An 18,308-nucleotide genomic window follows, 5' to 3' on the forward strand; every position below is an offset into this window, starting at 1 on the left:
GAGGTCAGCACCCCTGCTGCAGTGAGGGGCAGCCGGACTGGACTCTCCCACAGTAGAACTCTGCATTTATCAGGCTGTTACCCCCAGAAAGGAGACTGGATACCATCTTAATTTAATTTGACAAAAGGTAGTTGAGCACGTTTCCAGCTTTTCAAGGTCTTCCTCTAATTGGAAAGAAAGCACTGGCCGCTGTGAGGAAAGTGCATTGTGATGACGTAGAATTCTGAGAGTCTGTGCTAGCATGGGGAACCGTGACTTTTGACGTGGAAAACAGAGCTTCATTTTTTACAGCTTAGTGCTTTTAGTTATCTAAAATTAAATGGGAGGTCTTCTTCCATTTCAACCAGGATGTAAAAATTATCTACCAGAAATCTACCACGTTTTGGTTTTAAGTCATCTCAGCAGCAAGTTGATGACCTTAAACCCATCGTGGGAGGTCTCACGAGCTCCTTGCCTGTGAGCCACCCTTCTGTCATTTGGTAGCAAAGATTAGCCCTACCCTAGTAGGTCCTTGCTCCCTTTAGGGATGGTTAAGTTTCCTCTCCAATCTTGTGTTCCTTTATGTCCACCCACCCAGCCTACCTGCCCAGTCTGATTTATTTTATTTTATTTTATTTTGAGTTGGAGTCTCACTCTTTCACCCAGACTGGAGTGCAGTGGCTGCTCCCGGCCACCGCAGCCTTGACCTGCTGGGCTCCAGCAATCCTTCCGCCTCAGCCTTCCCAGTAGCTGGAACTACAGGTGTGCACTACCACACCCGACTGATTTTTGATTTATTGTAGAGATGAGGTCTCGCCAAGTTGCCCAGACGGGTCACTTTTTTTTTTTTTTTGAGTTGGAGTCTCACTCTGTCGCCCAAACTGGAGTGCAATGGCCGCTCCCGGCCACCGCAGCCTCGACCTGCTGGGCTCCGGCAATCCTTCCACCTCAGCCTTCCAAATAGCTGGAACTACAGGCACGTGCTACCACACCTGGCTAATATTTTGATTTATTGTAGAGATGAGGTCTCACCAAGTTGCCCCGGCGGGTCTCGAACCCGCGGGCCCAGGCAATCCACTCACCTCAGCCTCCCAAGGCGCAGGATTACAGGCTGAGCCACTGAGCCCGGCTCCAGTCTGATTTCTTACTCATCTGCACACCCTGTGTGTAGCCACATCATGGGTCTCAGAGCGTGGTAGGTGGGCTGTGGCTTGGTTCTTCCACTGTGGTTTCTGCCTAGATGCTTTCTTTGTCCTCCTTGGGCTTCTTAGATCCCACAGCCCTTTAGGGCTCAGACCACAGCCCACCTCCTCAGGATGTCCTTGGTCCCTCTTCTGCCTCACCTGTCTTACTCTTCATTGCTCAGCAACTTGCATCTGTTCTGTTAACTTACATGTTTACTTGTCTTATCCTTCTTGAGAGTAAGAAGTTTATTTTAGTCATCTTCCTATTCTCAAGCTTTCTTGCATGTTGTATGTTAATGGATACTTGTTGAATTGAACCAGAATTAGATTTTTAAAAATAATGGTGTTCGTTTTACATGTTGCATCCTGCACACATCTGATACTTATTTAGGAAAAATGTATGTGTGGTAAGAATAAGAACTTAGTTGGAATCCCACAGCTCCTTGCTGGGCTCAGAAGTTGACCTTCTGGGAGCAGATACTTTCCCACACCCCTCCTCTAGCTCAGGACCACTCACTCCTTCAGGGTCACCTTTTCTAGCAGCTTCCTGCCCCTTGAATGTTGTTTGCAGCCTTGCCTACCTACATTAACATTTCAACCTCTTCCCTCTTGCCAGCTGTCATCTTTGGTGGCCGGAGAATTGACTATGTGTGACTGTATATTTGAGGCAAGACAAGGGGACAGGTATTTTCTTTACATTTAGTTGTGTAACAGAAGCTAATGAAAGGTTAGATAGGAAGGTGACACTAGTGATGGGCTGCGACTTGGGTGTGGAGCAGATGATGCCTGTGTAGGTCAGTGTGACTCAGAAGTCCATGTCACCATTCTGAGCCAAGTACTGAGGCCCAAGTACCACACTTCCCCTCATGAAGAAGCCAAAGTCTGACTTTACCTCCATTTCTCAATAGTGAAGAACTATTTCTATTTCAAGAAACTTGTCTTCAGTGTTTTGATGGTAATGTGCTATTAGGCTGTAGTGCTCTTAAGTCAGATTTTTCCCTATTAGCCAGTTACTGTGCTTTCTCCTTTTTGGTTCTGTTTGGTCAGTTGGAACATTCTGAAAGTAGATGTCACTGTCTCTGCCCCCGTCATATCATAGGTTCCATGGTATCCAGACAAGAGCAAGAGATAGTTAGGAATAAATTTGGCTCAAAGAAATAGAAAACTCAGCTTAGGTGGCTTCAACAAATAGGCTTTCTCTTCTCACTCAACCAGGGGTTGCTTTCTTCAGCTCAGGTCTTCAGTGATGCCATCAGTGACCCAGGTTCCACCTTCAGTGAATGGGCTTCTGTTCCTTCCAGGTGTCTTGTCACACTCCATAGCAATCGGGTGGGAAAAACTTTGGTGCTGCTTTCCTGAAGCTTCCTGTTTATTTGGGAGGGGCTTCCCTTGTGCTGGCTGGTCACTTACTAGTCTCTCAATGTAGTCACAATTTATCCCTCAGGGTAGAGACAGACAGTTCTGACTGCAAGAGGGAGATCTCAGGTTGAGATAAGTGCAAGAGGAAACAAACAAGGGCTGGTATTATCAAATCCTGTCCTAGACAGTGACAACAAGGGAAACTATCTCCTGGACAATGACAAAGCTAAGCAACCAGGTGAGGACAAACATCCCGGGAGGAAGAATGGTAGCTGCCAGGGCCTGAGGGAAGGAAAGAACATGGGGTCGGGAGGTATGGAGGCAGGAAGGCAGGGAGGGCTCTGCAGGCCACGGAAAACCTAAAGCTAGGAGGAATGGAAGGCAGGTTCAGATGCAGGTGTCAAGAAGGAGAGGCAGGGCTGGGAGAAGAGGCTAGAGAGATGCTGGATTGCAGGAAGAAAGGGAGGTGGAGAGAGATGGGGATGGACTGTGATATCTGGGCCCTGCCAGGAAGGAAGTGGCCCCATTAGAGTCTCATGCAGGGAGGGGCAGGGTCGGTGGGTGGGAGTGCTGGGGTTTAGGCTGGTGTGTTCTGGCTTCCTGCTGCCACGTCTGTCAGGAGATGAAGACTGCAGGCCACAGCCACAAAAAAAAAAGACCTTTATTCAAAAAACCTTTTTTGAGGTCTAACTTACATTAAAATTTGCTCATTTTAAGTGTGTAGTGCACTGGGTTTGCCAAACGTATGCAGAAACTACTCTGGATAAAGAACATTCCATCACCTAAGTCTGAAAACCTTTGAGTGTATCTCCAAGTCATGGTGCAGAGGGGACTTGCTGTTTTTGTGTGTGCTGCCCCGCCCAGTCCTGGAGACAGGGTGGGCTCCTTGTTTGAGGGTGGGTGGTCCCCCAGTGGTATGGGAGCTGAGCTGACTGGATAGTGAAGTGGGGCTTGTGGGGTGAGGTGAATAAAAGAAAGGCCATGGAAGCTGCATTCCTGGCATATTCTTTCCCGGGGATTCCCAGCAGCTCTTCAGTACCGGTACAAACCAGTTTTTTCTGACCGCCTCCAGCACGAGCTGAATTTCGTCTGTGCAGTTGTCCTCAGCCAATTGAAAATTACCTGGAGTTTTATTCCAAGCACAAAAGAAGGTCAGAGAGAGGAGGCCCGATGATCACGATCGCCCTGTCTCCAAGGCCTGAACTGGAAGGAATCCTGCAGTCTTTGTGCTCTCAGGGCCAGAGAGCTGACCTTGACCTTAACCTTGACCCTGATCTTAGGCCCCTGGGCTTCAGCGGGTGGAAATTTCTTTCATTTAATTGTTTTCCCAGCTTGCTTTGGTGAGGGTAAGCCAGGGTAAGAAGCACTATTACTACAGTGAATTATTTAAATAAGGGTTGCACTGTTATTACTCAGTTAACCTTATTAATACCCTGCCTGGTGACTACACTGTGTGTAAATTCTGCCCGAGTCTAAACCTCTCCCGGCAGAGGGTGTGGTTGACATTCTTAGTGAGTTAGAAAAGCCCACAGAGAGCATCATGAAGAGTTAACTATTCCTGTCACTGCTGCTGCTACTATTCCTTTTCTTAAAAAAAAAAACTTGTTATTTTTTAAAGCTTATTTTACCAAGAAGAGGCAAACTTGTGTTTTTGCTCTGACTTTTAAGCAGATGTCCAGAATAAAGGAGTCTGTCTGTATAGATGGGGAGGACCTTCGATCCAGTTTGGTGTTCTCTGGTGGATTTGCCCCATGTTTCTGGACACTTCTTAATGGGCTCTGGGGGGTAGAAGAAAGACAATATGTTTCAAGGGTTTAAGAAAGTTTGGGTTGTGCTGCTTTCCGGTCTATACTTGATCATACCCTACCCATAAGCTTTGTGGTGGACTGGTGGGGTCTCCTGGTGAGGGTGGATCTGCTAATACTGATGCAAATTTGGGATAAAGAAGAACCTTCATTAGGTTTGACATGGCAGTAGCTGCTTGCTGTTGGTTCTTGCTGTGCTGGTGTGGTGCAGCTGGCCTGACTCCTGTCCAGTTTGCTGCCATACTGGAGGTCTTCTCCTTTTAGGCCAGGCCTTCCATTCTGGGAGGCCTGGGCAGAGGTCAGGTCATGCGGTCTTTGGTCATCTCTCCTTGCAGAACAAGGATGTACAGGCAAGGTGTGTGGTCCCTGGTCATCTCTTCCTCTGTACCAGAATGGTTGGCAAGGGTGTGGGGTCCTCAGTCACTTCCCTTTCCAGAACAAAGATGGGTGACCAAGGCATGCAGCTCCCTGTCATCTCTGCTCCCAGAGCCAGGATTGGTGGTCAAAACATGTGGTCCTCGGTCATCTCTGCTCCCAGAACCAGGATTGGTGGTCAAAACGTGTGGTCCTTGGTCATCTCTGCTTCTAGGATGTAGGGAACTCTCAAGCCTGCTGGAAAAGCCTCTAGGAAGCCAGAAACATTTGGGGACGTCTAGCATGTTTGTGCACAGCTGTCATCTGGATCCTTGTGTCCTTGTACAGAATCAGTCAGGAACAGAGGGGAGGCAGCTTTACCGTAGCCTAAGGAGTCAATGTTGAGATGTCCTCTATTTCGCTCATAAGAGTAAGTCAGGTTTTTGTTGTTGTTGTTTTTCTGGTGGATTGACTGCCTTTTCCCACGTGAGGGGAACACTCAGCATGAGTTTGGGTAAGAAGCAGTTAAATGGAGGAAGACTGCGAAATGGGATTTCAAAACCTGAATTTCTTTAGCAAGTTTTTTTTTTTTTTGAGTTTGAGTTTGAGTCTCATTCTGTCACCCAGGCTGGAGTGCAGTGGCATGCTCCTGGCAACCGCAGCCTTGGCCTGCTGGGCTCAAGGGGATCCTTCCGCCTTACAAGTGGCTGGAACTACATACACATGTAGTGTATGCCCAGCTAATTTTTTTGATTTATTGTAGAGACGAGGTCTCACCATGTTGCCCAGGCTGGTCTTGAACCCGCGGGCTCAGGCAGTCCTCTCACCTCGGCCTCCCAAAGTGCTGGGATTATAGACTTGAGCCACCGCGCCTGACCTGCAAGCATTTTGATAGCACCTGTGGAAAAGGAAAGTTTGCAGACTTCTCTCTTCATGTACCTGATTGTTAGTTTTTTTGTATAAGATGCTTCTGTAGTAGGTTTTATGGGAGGTGCCAGAAGAAAACCCTACATCTCTCTTCTACCATCAGATACACAAAAATTGAGCAGAAAGGTAAAGACAGTAAAACCTCAAATGGTTTGATTTCTCCAAACATTTTTAAATTGTCATTGAGATATAATTCACGTAACATAAATGTCGTCATTTAAAGTGTGTGTAGTTCAGTGATGTTTGGTTTGGTTTTTAAGGAATGGGGTCTTGCTGTGTTGCCCAAACTGTTCTAAATTCCTGAGCTTAAGCAATCTTCCCACCTCAGCTTCCCAAGTAGCTGGGATTATAGGCCTGTCCCACTGTGCCTAAACATATTGTTATTTAGTATATTCATAATACTGTGCAATCATATCTCCAGTGGTTTGGTTTTTAAAAATTATTTTTTCTGAATACAAGAGAAGTATGTGCTTATTGTAGAATGTTTTAAACATTCCATGAAACTCCCCATAAAAAGTTTTCAATGAGAAACCAGACTGCCCTGCATTGGTCCAGGCCTGTGTGTCATTGTAGTTTGTTTTCTAGTTTGTGGCTGGCAGCAGTATACAGCAGTGCTCTCGGTAGTGGGACCATCTGAGTTAGATATACCTATACCCTGTACAGCAGTCCATTACAAAGAAAAAAGCCAAAAGACCTTAAGGACCAATACTATGGTTTCTGTAGCCATCCGGATTCCTTCTGTTTCTAGATACAGACAGACCCATTTCATATCCATTCAAGTTCCAGACAAAGAGTGTATCTGGGAACATCTTGGAAAAGGTGAACACAAAAATATGGCGAAGTTTCTCCTCCAAATTTTTCACGACAGTCTAACCAGAGTTTATAGGTAGAAGAACTTAGAAACTGAAGAATGTATTGCAGAGAAGAAAGTTTTTATCTTTTTTTTTTTTTTAACTTTTGTAGCGATGAGGTCTTGCTATGTTGCTCAGGCTGGTCTGAAACTCCTGAACTTAAGCAATCCTCTCGCCTTGGCCTCCCAAAGTGCTAGGATTAGAGGCATGAGCCACTGCACCCAGCCCTAAAGTTTTTATTTTTCTAAATTGTCTGGTTTTTCATCTTTTTTCCCCCAGTGGAATTTTGTGAAGTCTTAGTATCTCTGATTTCTAAAATATTTTGAAAACATGTTTGTATGAGATGAATAAACTATTATAATTCACAACATCCATGTAAATTGAAAATCAGTAATTCAAATAGAAATAACTAAAAGTAGAAATACAAGTAAATGAAATATAAGTAGTTCATAAGAAAATGCAAACTGATGGTGATAACTGGCTTTTGTGAATTATTGGTTACCTGCTAGAATGTGTGCTACTGTGTTTAATGACACTATTTAATCTCCACAGCATACCTATAAAGAACATATATTTCTGTCCTTATAGATGAGAAAAAGAAATAGAAAACGTTAGGTAATTTGCTAAGAACTTACCTCTTGAATTTTAATTTCAATCTCTGACACAGACACTGGATTTGAATTTTGATCTCTGACCTCACACCCTGAGCTCTTAGTTCCCAATTCCCCCTTCTGAAGTAGAGACAAGATTAGTTCTCTCTGGGGTTCATGCCATCTCTTACAAAGGATCAGATTCTGTTCTATGTCCACGAGAGTAAGAAGAAGTGAGCAAGGTGACCCTGGGTCCTCCAAAGGTTGTACTGAGCCTCCGAGATCTTGAAGGAGCTACTTGTGTCAGGATGTGAGCATTTGGCATCCCACAGAAGAACCGTCAGAGTTTGCAAAGGACTTAGAGGTAGAGGGCCAAGAGCATCACCTCCCAGATGCTGGGGCCTAGGGAGAGTTCTGTTTACCTGCTTCCTGAGCTTTTATCTGTCCTGAGTTCCCAACACTTGGTCCGCAGGTGTTTGACTTTGGACCCTTAATATATGTGTGTTGATGGAATATGGCCACAGGGCATCTGTGTTACAGGGTTAGGGTTAGAAGATGCGTTCTGAGGGCAAAATGAAAGGGGTGGAAAGCAGGGGGCCCAAACTCTGAGAGAAATCCCATTTGGGGGCAGACAAGGACCCTACTGTCCAGAGCAGGAGGAAGTGGGCTCAGCTAGCCTGTGTTAGAATTGACTTGCCTGAAGGGAGCAGTTCTCTTTGGCTACAGATGCGTTCTGGACTTAGGGGAGCAGTGAGGTAACCTTATACCTTCTTTGTCTTTAGTCATGGGACATTTTTTTTCGCAACACCAATGCCGGAGCTCCCCCAGGCACTGCCTACCAGAGTCCCCTGCCCCTGAGCCGAGGCTCCCTTGCTGCTGTAGCCCATGCACAGTCCCTGGTGGAGGCCCAGCCCAACGTGGACAAGCTCGTGGAGGACCACCTGGCAGTGCAGTCCCTCATCAGGGCGTATCAGGTAAGCTGGGTGCTGACTGTCCACGCGGGAAAGAATGCAGTGTTCCTTAGGTGTGCCTTGTGGCACCGTTGGCCTTTTTTGAGTGTATATTGTCATTTCACCTGTACCTCCTTAAATACGAGGTGCTTTCTTCCTGCCTTGGGGTCTTAGGAAGGCAAAAAACAAATATACAGGCTAACCCTATTTGAGCAAATCCTTGGGCACTTTTTATGCCTGCTCTTTAAATAGCTCCTTACTTTTTTTCCTAAGTTGGCAAGATTTGTGTGCAGGGAAACCAAGGCAGACCTGGGTATCAAGAAAAAGTGCTGCCCACTCAGCACTGAGCAGTGCTGGGAGAGTTCATGCTGTCAGGTGGGTTGATGCCTCCTCAGTTGCTCACAGTTGAATATTTTAAGAAAAAATAAAACTGCAGAATTTAGGGACATGGATGTAGAGAGAGGCAGATGAGGGGCAGCTGAGCTACAGAGAGTGGGGGGTGGGGTGGACTTCTCTCTAAAAGCATTTCAGTTAGTGGTCAACCTCATTGGGCAAGTATTGAGCAGAAGAGGGCTTCTCCTCTCTGCCCTTTCTCGGAGCACAATAGCCAGTGCTTTTCTAGGATGTCTACCGGATATGTGGGAAAGAGCCTGGAGCTCAGACCTTAAGACTTGATCTGTGATCGTTCTAAGGAGGATGGATAGAGACAAGCAAACGCAGTGCATCCCTTCTGGAAGGTCCCGTGGGCATCCAGGCCCTTGCCACCTGCTGTTGTGTAGCTGCATTGGTGGCAACAAGAAGACTCATGCCCCGAGCTCTTCTTTCCCTCCCACTTTGGTTTCCGGTGGCATGGGCTGTTTCCTCTGCCAGTAGATGCAGTGGAGCAGGTGTCACAACAGGGTGGCACAGGCCCTGGGCCTCTGGCCCTTCTTGCCATGGTCTGGCAAGTAAGACTCTCCCTGGGGCAAGTTGATATGCCTCAGAAAGGAGAAGCATGGAGGTTTGCAAATACCGTGACCGCGTACTCTCAATTACAATTTGCAGTGGACATTTGCACAGTTGGTACTTCTTGAGCATTGCCTGCACACAGCTGGCCTCAATAACAACATTAACCTGATCTTTTAGTGAATTATCAGCAGCTGCTCCCCTTCTCAAATTGCTAGCAAGAGATTGTGACTCAAATTCCCGAAACTGAAAGAAACTTAAAATTGGAAGGCATTTTCTTTCTCCTTTCATTTTTTTAAGCAATTCAAATGAGATGTTTTAAGTTCATGTTACCGCAGGTTTTTTTTGTTCTGACTACTGTGTGCTGACTTATTCAGCAGCGCCAGGGCCAGAGCCCTCACTCCCCATGCAGACACAATAAAGGCAAACCTTTTCTTAATAAGATGACGCCTTATATGCACCTTCCCCAGTCAAGGCCGACACCTAAGCCTCCATTTTCCTCCTTAATGATTTTTTACAGTTTAACTTATTTTTATTTATATTTTTTATTTTTGTAGAAATGAGGTCTCACTATGTTGTCTGGGCTGGTCTTTAACTCCTGGGCTCAAGCAATCCTTTCGCCTTGGCCTCCCCAAAGTGCTGGGGTTATAGGCGTGAGCCACCATGCCCAACCAGGAAATTTGTTTTTTAATTTTAAAAATGTGTTTATATTTATTTTAAATTGAGATGTAGTCTTGCCGTATTGCCCAGCTTGGTCTCAAACTCCTAGGCTTAAGCAATCCTCCAGCTAGAGAGAATAGCTGGGACTACAGGTGCATGCCACTGCAGCAGGCACCTTAGGGAAATTTTTTTGTTCTAAGCTGAGGTAGGCCTCACATTGGAGTAGAATCCCCAGCATATCTCCTTTCTGTTTATCCAGGAGAACTTTGTAAGGATCCCAAGAAACAGATCCTTCCTTTTTTATAAAAGTACATTTACGCATAATAGTGCTTTTCAAAACTAATTTTGTTGTATGGGTTCATTTGTGTTATGTTCCTCATTGGGAAAGGTTTGCATGAAGTATAACTCTTTTACCCCTCCCCACAGCTTGCTGGATCTGCTTAATGACTTACTTGTGTTATTGCTTCCAGGTCAGGGGTCACCACATTGCAAAACTTGATCCTCTCGGAATTAGTTGTGTAAATTTTGATGATGCTCCAGTAACTGTTTCTTCAAACGTGGGTGAGAATTAATCTGTAAATGCTAATTTTAATGTAATTTTACTTTTTTTTTTTTTACCCCTTCCCTCTTTTTTTTCTCCTGTCCCTTTGTGTGTGTCCTTCCCTCTCATCGTTGGCCCACTCATAGATACGAGGGCACCATGTAGCACAGCTGGACCCCCTGGGGATTTTGGATGCTGATCTGGACTCCTCCGTGCCCGCTGACATTATCTCATCCACAGACAAACTTGGTGAGGGTCTGAGAGCAGTCAGCTGCGTTGCTTGAGCTCCTCTCGCTGTGCCACGACCTGTGGTAGCCAGGATATAGGGACAGGAGGGAAAGGCTCTTAAGTTTCCTTTTGTTCTGATCACTTGAAATTTATTGGTATTCCAGTCTTAGTGTGTTTTGGGCAACTCATTTTTATCCCACTTTTTAAGCCAGATCGTCCAAGTCTCAAAATTTGAAAATACAGTTTTGGACAGAAAGGTTTGTGGCACAGGGAAAAAGCTTGCCACCTGGGACAAGCAGATCAAAAGCACTTCAGAGAATAACTTTTCTGGCTTCAGCTTTCCAAATCTCAGAGCAGCACTGCCTTCAATGAGGCATATCGACGAGGCTTTGCTCAGGAACTGCTGTCACAGCCATCCTATTCAAGCCCGCTGTAGCCTGCCTTTGATAGGAGGCCATTTGTGCCCCTTGGGGGGCAAATTCCAGAGCAAGTTGTGCAGTTTGTGTCTTCTGATTCGTAATTGCTGGTGATCACACTGAGGAAACTTTGGAAGGCGTTCCCACAGCGTCAGGAGGCTAGGGCCTTTGGGAGGTGCATGTGTAGAGCACAATTGGGGTTTTTTCACAGTTACCAGAAGATATCCTCACCTACACCCCCCACTCCTCCTAAGGTGAGGTGGGTGTCGTGGCTGGACCTGCACCTGCTCTCACCTGCAGCTGCTTTCCAGAGTTAATCTGCTTTATGTCACTGTGCTGCTAACCTGTACTAAAGAAACGATGATGTAACTAATTTTGAAATGGCCAGGGTGTTCACAACAGACACTGCATGCTGATGAAATTGATGATCACTTACCTGCTTAATACTGCTCTTGGGGAGGGAAGAAATTAGTCTCCTCACAGGCACTTTGGGGGAATGGTACAGAAAATCAGTCTTGCCAAGGCTCTGCAGTGCCTGAATGTCCTTGCAGACATTATTGAGTTATGACTAGGGGATCAGACATTAATCAGGTGAAGTTAGACATCAAACGTTATCGATTCTGGCATTGGTGTTGATGGTTTGTAATTGCTCTTTTGTTTTGATTTCAAAAACACTCTTAGATAATAAAGGGCTTCCTCTATGTTGTACTAACCCTTTAGCAGATTTAGGAAGGGAGTTTAGAGAAATCCTCTTAAATCTTGTTCAGTGGGGCCAGTTTGGGTTGTAGACTGGGCATAAGTTGAACCCTCTCCTTCACTCTGGCGACAGCATTGTGCTTCCAAGAAGTTGGCCTTTCTTTACAGTGTCCCCAGGAGGTCTGAAAGCCTCTTTCCTACTCCTCACTCCTTAGCATAGAAACCCCTCCCAAGTACCCCTAGTCACATCATAGCTTGTCTGCCCTGAGCTCCTCCAGACCCCTATGCTCACTGCCCCTGGAAACTTCCAGACCTTTGGGTACCCTCCAGGTTCTCAGGACAGGGTGAGCCCCCTCAAGTTGCCAGGTTTGCTCCTCCCTAATGAATAGCACAGGGGCCTGCACCCAGGAGCTGCCTCTTCAGAGGAAAACCTCCCTCTGCATTCAGGCTAGGTAGGGAACCTCGGAATACTAGTTTTCCACAAGCGGCAAAGCATTCAAAGAAGAGAGGGGCCAGGTGAGGTGACTGGCTCACCCTTTCCTACCCAAACCTATGTTGACCCAGCTCTTCTCCCAACTCTGCACTGTAATATTATTTTGAGGAGCCCTTAAGCTGTCCTCTGTCCCCATTCAGACTAATTAGATCAAGAGGAACACTCAAAGGTGATCCCAACTCTGCATAGTGTTTAAAGGATCAGAAACCCCAAGGGCTGTCGACTGATCTGGCCTCTAATTTCCCATCTCATCATTGGCCATGGCAGGACTAGAATATGAGTGTCCTTCCTGGTTCTTCCCAGGCGATCACTGGGTCTTTCCTTATTTTCCACTCTGGAATGATGTCCTTGGGTATTTGTACTTCTGTGAAATTTGTGTTTCCAGGTTCAGCAACAACATGGTGGGGGTGATAGGGCCAGATGACTTTATAAATCATGAAACTAAAATGTGCAGAAGTGGCCCCAAAGCTTTCTGAAATCCTTTAAGTAAGAGAGACCTTTGCCACCTCTGGCCAGGAGCCCTGAGCCAAAGTCAGGGAATAGTCTCCATTTTGGGAGAGAAAGGTACATTTTAATCCTGTGGATTTGAAATTGTGTGACCTAAAAATTGCAATAAATTCTTTTTTAAGTGCAAAAATGGAAATGCTTTAAACTCGATACATTTGAATCTGTAGGAAAATTGGTCTTGAACTCTCACCCTTGACATATGCAGGCCTTCAAGAAAACAACAGGTCAGATGTGACCACTAGACAGTTTATAGAGCACTTCAAATAAGTTGCCTCATTTGAACCTCAGAGATCCTGACTCTGGAGCCACTCTCCCTGGATTGGAGTCCCAACTCTGCTATTACTGACTGTGTGACCTTGCTAGTTGCTTAACCTCTCTGTGCTTTAGTCATTTCATCTGTATGACAGGAGGGATGCTACCTACCTCCTAAGGTAGTTTCAAAATTAAATAAACTCCCTGGAGTAGTACCTGGAATTTACTAAGCTCTATGAGTGAGCTAATGTGTTTATTAACCACCTTTTGAGGTAAGTAACTGCTGAACTCTGGTAATGAAATAAACTCAGAAACTGAGAGGTCAAGCAAGTAGACCAGGATCACACGGTAGTTAATTGTGGTGAGGACTTGGTTGTACCCAAATGATAAGGATGCAACATGGTGTCTTGGGCAGGAGCTTGCAAATTAAGAAGTGAGGACTCTGTATGAGGTGAGGTTTGGGGCCCAGGAGCATTGGTCACCAGCTTAGAAATGGGGCAGTGAGCTGCACTCTCTGCTGTGCAATAAAAGGCATTAGCCAGAGTAGCCACTTGGTGACCTGTATAAACTGCAATCAAGGACCATGTGAGTGGTGTCCTGCGTCAAATGACGTCTTTTCCCAGAGCTGGGATTATTCCCATGTCTCTGTTTAGCCACTCTTCCCACCTTCCTGTAGATGCATGCATAGTTTCTCCCACTCCTTAAGGAAACTGAGGCTCAGCGCAGTGATCATATTCCATATGTTTGAACACAGCTCTTGATGGTTCCAGCAGAGCTTGTTCTGTCTTGTTGGGAAAACTCCAGGTGAGGGGCACTGATGGAGGGCAGGAGCCATTGATGGAGCTGTTCAGAAGGTTGCTGGTGGTACCTTCCTGAGAACACTTTGCCAGCTGAGTACCTGGGTAGCGGGCCAATTTGATCCACAGTGCATAGAGGGGATTCTGTCCACTCTGAATTTGTTTGGTTGTTTTTTTGTTGGGTTTTTTTTTTTGTTTTTTTTTTTACATGATCTCACTCTGTAGCCCAGGCTGGAGTACAGTGGCTCGATTATAGCTCACTGTAACTTGAACTCCTGGGCTCACATGATCCGCCTATCTCAGCCTCTCGAGTACCTGGTACTACAGGTGCATACCACCATACCAGGCTAATTTTTTTTAAAGTTTTTTGTAGAGATGGAGTCTCTATATGTTGCTCAGTCTGGTCTCAAATTCCTGGGCTCAAGGAATCCTCCCACCTTGGCCTCCCAAAGTTCTGGGATTGCAGGCATGAACCATGTAGATCTTGACTTCTTCTGACCAGTTTTGAAAAAGTTGGGAAATGCTGGTCTAGATTCCCTATCCTCATTTCTCAGAAACTTTCCCGGTTCCTGAAGTAGCAGAGGAAAAGAGAACTAGCATTTAGGTTCTTGCCACTTATCGGAGATTCGGCAGATACAGAACTCTTGAGTAGTCCCAGGATGTCAAGATTTACCATCAGATGTTGCATGCACACAGAATTTGTTGTGAATGCAGCAAAAATATTGTTGAGATATGGGATTAGTGATTGTTTTCATTTTCATTAAAAATTTAAAAATTAATTTTAGAACAGTTTGTCAATTAGGTTTGGGTTATATTCCATAATTGTGCAGGTGAAGACTGGCATAGAGATACCTTTTTCTATGAAGTATATTGGGCACCAGGTTTCAGATGAATCGCCAGAAGCACATCTTAATTTGTGCCAGGTGGTATGGTAGACCCATTTTCCTTTGGAAGGAGGGTTGAGAGTTCCAGAATAAAATGCCTGAATATTACATTTCCATCACCCACACTCCATAGTGAGATTCCTTGGCAACAAGCCTGTAGACATGTAGAGTGAGGCACCAAGCGAGGCTCGACGATTCCTTTACGATATCCTGCACAGGTCCAGTTGGGTAGGGGGCAGCAGCCCAGGGTCTCCTGGTAGGAGGGCTCCTGGGGGAGCTTCTCCCTTCGATCCTTAAAGAATATGGATATGAGTGTGTATAGTTAAATGTGGTATGTCAATGTGGATATGGGTGTGTATTGTAAAATTCCAGAATCAGGGTGTTACCAGTGGAAAGGTCTAGACAGCTAGGCCTGTAGGGTTTGTTGCCCACTCACTGTCTAATTAGGAGCAGTTGACTTGCAGAAAGATTATATGCACTGTTTGCCTTCAGATTGCATTCCATGCTCCTTGCTTAGTTTGGGGTAGGGAGGGAAAGTTCCCATTAACTTTTGCCCTCAGTTTTATCTTTCAAGCATAGCATTTGAATTAGATTTCCAGTTAAAAATGCCATCATCTGTGGTTTCTGTGACAAAAATGATTGAGATATACTTTAATGTGAGATTTAAACATAAATAAAGGAGAATTGAAAACAAGAAATTCTACAAATAAATGGGAGGAAAGTATGAAACTTCTTTCCCATCTGCTACCGAAGTTTGCAAATTTCTACTCTCAGTTTTAGGAAATGAACTTGAGTTAAATAGATAAAAACACCAATTTAAACATCCAAAAATATGGCAGAATTTCAGCCACTTAAATGAATTATTTCCTGCCTCTGTCCAACAACCTGCTGCTGTTAACAGCACAGTGAGTAATTGACAATGTCTCCACACGTCCCCCTGACCTTCCAGGGCTCTCTGGTTTGCTCCCTTGATGACTGAGATGAATGAGCTAAAAATAGAGTTGGTTGTTAATTAGGTTTCATAATTTTAGAGCAGTTCCTTTAGCAAACAATGATTGCTGTGTGCAGTGTGCTGTTTCACAGGGAATTGAAGAGCTGGAGATGAGGTTGCCTAAGTCAGGGGTCTCCAACCCCTGGGCTGCGGACTGGTACCAGTTTGTGGCCTGTTAGGAACCAGGCTGCACAGCAGGAGGTGAGCAGTGGGTGAGCAGAACTCCGTCTCCTGTCATATCAGTGCTGGCATTAGATTCTGATAGGAGTGTGAACCCTATTGTGAACTGCATATGCAAGGGATCTAGGTTGCATGCTCCTTATGAGAAACTAATACCTGATGATCACCCACCCCCCGCTGCCCATGAGCCGTGGAAAAATTGTCTTCCATGATACTAGTCCCTGATGCCAAAAAGGCTGGGGACTGCTGGCCTAAGTGACCCAGAAGGGTGGGGCCAAGCTAAGGACAGACCTGAAAGAGACTGAAGTAATGAAGCATATGGTCAGCCTCAAGGGGCATGAAGCCTGGACCAAGCAGACACCTGACTTTTGAGAGGATTCTTTGGCTATAGATGCCCAGGAACTGGCAAACCAAGTCACCTAGTTTCCAGTGTCATACCCCTGCCTCTTGCTGACTATACTTCTCTTGGAAGTGCTGTGACCAAATCTCCGTCAGCTTTGTATCCTCCAGCATAACTCCTGCACGCCTTAGGACGTGAATGTTAACAATGTTTCAAAGCACTCAAGTGCTGGAAAATCTATGTGCTTTCCCATAAATTGTGACAACCAGAATATCTTCTATTGTTCTTTCTTCATTCTCCTCTTCTTTGGCTTGTCTCATTTGTTTGCCTTTTATTTTACTTTATTTTTTGTGAGTTAGAGCCTCACTCTGTTACCCAGGCCAGAATGCAGTGGCACGCTCATAGCTACTGCGGTGTCAACTGCTGATATCAGGGAATTCTTCTGCCTCAGCCTTCCCAGTAGCTGGAACTATAGGTGTTTGTCACCACACCTTGCTAATTTTTTGATTTATCATAGAATGAGAATTGAGATGAGGTCTTGCCGTGTTGCTCAGACTTGTCTCTCACCCCTGGGCTCAGGCAGTCCTCCCACCTCTGCCTCCAAAAGTGCTGGGATTACAGGCATGAGCTGCCATGCTGGGCACCTTTTATTTTAAAAATACGAAAAAGTACATATGGAAATAAAAGTATTCACATACCCAAGACCCAGAATGTAAGCATTTTACCACATTGCCTTTAGATTATTTAATGGGAATGAGCGTGTGAGGTTTTCTTTGAGGCCCTCTCCTGTATGGGGCCCTTACTTGAAGGTTGGAGTGATTAATGTACACCTCAGAGTTCTGTGGGCACTGACAGAAATATGATGTGGTCTTGTGTCTTGATGCTGGAGATTAAAGGAGAAAAACTGAGATTCTTCATCTTCCTTTAAGCAAAACATCAACACTCTTGTGCAGAACGTAGATATGTGTTGTCTTTTTTTGGGGGAGAGTTGGTTTTGTTTTGGTTTTTTTTTTAGTTGGAGTCTCACTCTGTCGCCCATACTGGAGTGTAGTAGCATGCTTCCATCCACCACAGCCTTGACCTGCTGGGCTCAGGCAGTCCTACTTCCGCAGCCTACCAATTAGTCAGAACTACAGGCACACGCTACCATGCCCAGCTAATTTTTTTTTAATTGTAGAGACGAGGTCTCACCATGTTGCCTAGGCTGATCTTGAACCCGCGGGCTCAGGCAATCCTCTCGCCTTGGCCTCCCAAAGTGCTGGGATTATAAACTTGAGCCACCGTGCCTGGCCTATGTGTTGTCATCTTAAGAGCACTTGATTCTGAGGTCTTCAGTTGTCCCCTGAGGAAGGGAGGTAGAGCTTGACCTAGTGTGCCTAGCCCAGTGCAGGAGTCCTGAAGCCCTTGCCGGAGCCCTGGGGAGCAGGGAAGTCTTTTCTGAGTCAGAGTTCTTAACCAACAACTTCAGAGGAAGCATTCAACTGGCCTTTCTCTGCACTCCCAGGGCAGCGAGTGTCCACAGTGACCATGACCATGGCTCTGAGTGCTCCGCCATCAGCTCCTCCATGAGCCCCTGTTGCTACCTGTCTTCTTGACCCTGTTCCCCAGGCCCATGCACCCAGGCAGTAAGGGTCAGGAACATGTTTTGTGGATCCAAATAAACATCTTGGTCATCACCAGTGGTGAAGAAAACTTACAGTTGTGGTCCAATCTCATGAAGAGTGTACAGGTAGAAGAACATGTGCAGCTCTGCAGGGACAGCTGTGGCTCTTGGGTTGTTTTTAGCTGCTGAGCTCTTCTGTTCTAGTTTGTCTTCTTGTGATGGGAGATGAAGGCCCTTTCATTCTTTGGAATTCTTCGTAATCTTAAGGTTTAGAATCTAATCTACTACCTGAATCTAGTTCTGAGAAATGGCTACTCTATAAATTAGGATTTTAAATTTTCTTTTCCTCGGTATTTCATCTTAAAGTAGTCTAGACTGGGTGTACGTGACTTCCCAGGTTAGCGCAGTATCAGCCACCTCTTGAGGTTAGGAAGATGAGGAGTTCTCAAACGACGCTGCCTGATGGCTTCCCAGTGTCAGGGGAGCAGGCCTCCTTCTGATTCACCTTATTCCAGCTGTTCTATAAACAATTTCCATGTCTAACAAAGTAGCTCTCAGGAATTGATCCCCAACCATGTAACCCACCCACTTCTCCTTTGGTGTTTGTGTGTCCCTGTGACAGTGTTTGTGTTACCTGTTAACTGCGGTAATGGTGTAGATTTTGGTGTTTTGGTTTATTTAAACTAACTCTCACCTGTCTTTTTCCTTCTGCGCTCACCCATGCTACCCTACTCTGCCTCTCAGATCTTGCAGTTTTCAAGGAACGACTTCGAATG

At 45.5% G+C, this 18,308-nt stretch overlaps 1 protein-coding gene across 1 annotated transcript in view; it reads left to right on the plus strand.

Annotated features, from left to right (window-relative positions):
• LOC110594862 (2-oxoglutarate dehydrogenase, mitochondrial-like) overlaps positions 1-18,305 on the plus strand; it is a gene marked incomplete at its 3' end in the record, with an annotated part of 46,146 nt that extends 27,841 nt beyond the window's left edge. Inside the window, exons 4-6 of the mRNA XM_021708823.1 lie at positions 7,832-8,023; positions 10,292-10,394; positions 18,277-18,305. Of these exons, the coding sequence (XP_021564498.1) occupies positions 7,832-8,023; positions 10,292-10,394; positions 18,277-18,305 (324 nt within the window). The remainder of the gene's footprint in view (positions 1-7,831; positions 8,024-10,291; positions 10,395-18,276) is intronic.
• Between the last annotated feature and the right edge of the window lie 3 nt (positions 18,306-18,308).

The sequence above is a fragment of the Carlito syrichta genome, unplaced genomic scaffold (genome assembly GCF_000164805.1).
Source record: "Carlito syrichta isolate Samal-C Ts95f unplaced genomic scaffold, Tarsius_syrichta-2.0.1 Scaffold150267, whole genome shotgun sequence".
NCBI lineage: Eukaryota > Metazoa > Chordata > Mammalia > Primates > Tarsiidae > Carlito > Carlito syrichta.